This window comes from Fragaria vesca, linkage group LG5, assembly GCF_000184155.1.
Source record: "Fragaria vesca subsp. vesca linkage group LG5, FraVesHawaii_1.0, whole genome shotgun sequence".
NCBI classification, from domain to species: Eukaryota; Viridiplantae; Streptophyta; class Magnoliopsida; order Rosales; family Rosaceae; genus Fragaria; species Fragaria vesca.
In genome coordinates this window covers 25,111,641-25,114,621 of record NC_020495.1, presented here as the reverse complement: position 1 = coordinate 25,114,621, position 2,981 = coordinate 25,111,641, and the positions used below count along the sequence as shown (strand labels likewise).

Genomic DNA, 2,981 nt, shown 5'->3' with positions numbered 1-2,981 from the left:
TTTCCTTGATCTGTAATGTTGACCTGCAATGTTGTTGTATTATTTTTGGATCTCTAGACTTGAAATGGTGTAAAACTGCAATAATCATGTTTGGGCCCGAAATAAAACCCGAAAGCCCAAAAAAAAAAATTCGGGTCAGGCCCAGTCAGGCTTAAAAACTGAAAAGACCTGAACCGACCCGACCCGATTTTTTTGGGTGTCGGGTTGGGTTTTCTGAACACCCGAACCGGCCTGACCCGAGCCCAGCCTTAGTAGAATATATAACAACTTCTGCATTTGTTAGTTGCAATCCTCTAATCTACTTACTCCTTGGTATATCAGGTCTATAGTGCAAGATGTCCGCTGGTTGGCGACGCAATTTCAACATTGTTCCATCAAGCATACGTTTTGGGAAGCAAACTTTGTGGCGGATAGGTTAGCAAACCTTAGACTTGACTGTTGTATCTCCATTAGTTTGGTATCACTTATCTCTATCTGTGTCCCCAGCTATCCATTTGGATCAGCTGGGGAAATGGGTGTTGTTAGAGGTTTTTCTAGTAGTTTTGTTTTGTTGTTGCTTTTTCTAGTAATCAGAACAAAACCAAAAAAAAAATATCCTCTAATCTGAATTTTGATAAAAGTGAGATTAATTAGCTGAGCTTTCCGGCATATTACAATCTCATTGTGTTTATGAATTATTACATGATGATTTTTTAACTTTCCATGTACTCTTGATCTTGATCAAAGTAATCAATTAGTTGCATGAACGTACGTACGTAACCACTTTGTTACCGGCACTATATAGCATAATTCGATGTGCCAAATCAATGAAATGAAAACTAATTAATTAAGCTTCAAAGCTAACACAAGTAGAGTAGCTATATATCTAATTCAACGACTACTTCATGAGTAGCCTGTGGTGATCCCTCTGACGTCCACCTCCTCCGAGTTTGAAGCAAATCTCAGCAATGAGAGCAAAGAGGGAAGCAATGAAGCACATAATCCAGGACACTACAAGCAATGCCCAGTCCTTATGTGTTTTCTTCGGTAAGTGGGTCCTGTCCGATATGAGCAATGCCCTATACACTGCTTCTGTGAGGGCATAAGCTGAAACCGGGTCTGATTCTTCTGCCAGAAATCCATACTCCGTAAGGCACACGATATCATATACTCCGGTCGTCTCTGAGACACCCACATATTCACATATTTTAAGCCGCCCTTCAATCCTCTCTTCAGTTGATAACATGTCACCATGTGTCAAGATCAAGATGGGCTTCTCATCATCTGCATTTATATACAGTATATGCAAAACCATCATGCTTCTGTATATCAAATTACCATTACCACGTATAACTAAGCTAATTAATTTACCGCAATTTCGGAAAGCACTTGAGCAGAAAAGCTGTCTTGTGGCTTCGATTAGATTAGAATCACCAGCTTTAAACGCCTTGTATATCTCTGCCATGTTAGCCACCAGCATGACACAGTTCACTGTCCTCCTCACGAACTTTGAAGACCAATTATATTCGGACATGGTATGAAATTCATCATGCATATCATCACCTGCAACATTATGATGAGGGATGTTGTCCGGATCTCCTGATCTTAAGCATCTTTGGTTCTGGTGAATCCCATAATTCATCCAACATGACAGTTCTTCCCGAACACTATCATCACCAATGTCATTGTAATCGAATCCCCGTGAGTCGTACACACAGAACCCACTACGCAAAGACCTCACCACATTGTGCTCTTTCAAAAGCATAGTTGTACTTCCTATATACAAGCATATACACGAACAATGATCAACTACCGTACGTGTGTCATACTGTCATATACATACTTAAATATAGCATATATAGCTAGGGCCAGTGATCAAATAATTGCCAAACCAAATAAGATTAATAACTGATACTAGAAGTACTACCTGAGGATGAGGATGTTTGAGCAAAAGGTACAAGTCCAGAGCGACCCAAAACACTATACATTAGATTGACAAGCGAGCTCTTGCCGGAAGCAGAAAAGCCGACCAAGAGAATTGTGGCCACTGGTGGAATGTCCATCATGTCCTTACTAATTCCTCCAGTAGGCACCCAGAAATCACCTGATCGATACGTGAGGAGCTTGTGCCGGAGCTCATTCACACCACCTTCAATGTATTGACCTTGATATTCATGAGTACCAGTAGTATTGCCACTAGCAAGCAGAGCCAATCTCTCCAACTCTTTGAACACTCTCATCCTCCTTGTCAGCCTTGACACATCTGGCAGGCCGCCCTCAAACTTGAGCTTAACATACTCGTCGTACTTTGCCGCCGATCTCCACCAGCAGTATGCCTCTATTGACGAAATTGACCCGGACGACTCATCACTAATTATTATCTTCTCATCGTCACTACTCGAGTTACATACATGCATATGGTTCTTCATGGATAACCAATACTAACTAACTGTATACAAATTGGGAAGTGAAATGCCTGATCGAAGCTGCAAAATCTTATCTGGGATCTTCTACTTCTTGGCTACCATCCAGATTGGTGCCGACTTGTGAACAAAAGATAACAAGGAACTGATCGAGGAGCTTTCGAGTTTGGCCACAGTAAGACTAGTACTGTTGCATGGAAGGGAAATTCATAGCCAATGTAGGGTTGTCATGTATACGACATAATTGTCCTATGGATGAGGTCCACTTGGCTCACGGGCACCAGATCTGTATGGATTCGAAGTGCTCCTTCCTAGCTCTTTCCTTCACTATCTACCAGATTATGTTGATTCATATTGTAACGTCCATCTATATCCAAAGAGAAAATTTCATGATTGGTACCCAAACTCTTGTAGCACGGTTAAAATGATACTGACACTTACAAAACTTCCAATGTTATACCCAAACTTCATTTTCGTTACCGATGAAAAGATAGAGGCCATTTTCCATCACTACGCTGTTTGTTTGCCGACGTGTCTCGCATGGGACCCATAAAAAATAGACAATGACGAAAATGACCA

At 41.2% G+C, this 2,981-nt stretch overlaps 1 protein-coding gene across 1 annotated transcript; it reads right to left on the bottom strand.

Annotated features, from left to right (window-relative positions):
* Positions 1-844: 844 nt before the first annotated feature.
* LOC101306923 lies at positions 845-2,406 on the bottom strand. Its single transcript, XM_004300430.1, has 3 exons — positions 1,907-2,406; positions 1,351-1,755; positions 845-1,263 (listed from the first exon to the last, which is right to left on the bottom strand). Exons 1-3 carry the CDS (start codon positions 2,394-2,396, stop codon positions 878-880), a joined length of 1,281 nt encoding a protein of 426 aa, XP_004300478.1. The 5' UTR covers positions 2,397-2,406; the 3' UTR covers positions 845-877.
* Between the last annotated feature and the right edge of the window lie 575 nt (positions 2,407-2,981).

Coding starts and splice junctions, on each gene's coding strand:
- LOC101306923 (XM_004300430.1), bottom strand. CDS start 2,396: ATGCATGTATGTAACTCGAGTAGTGACGATGAGAAGATAATAATTAGT. Junction 1,756..1,906: donor TCAAACATCCTCATCCTCAG/GTAGTACTTCTA, acceptor GCTTGTATATAG/GAAGTACAACTATGCTTTTG. Junction 1,264..1,350: donor AAGTGCTTTCCGAAATTGCG/GTAAATTAATTA, acceptor ATATAAATGCAG/ATGATGAGAAGCCCATCTTG.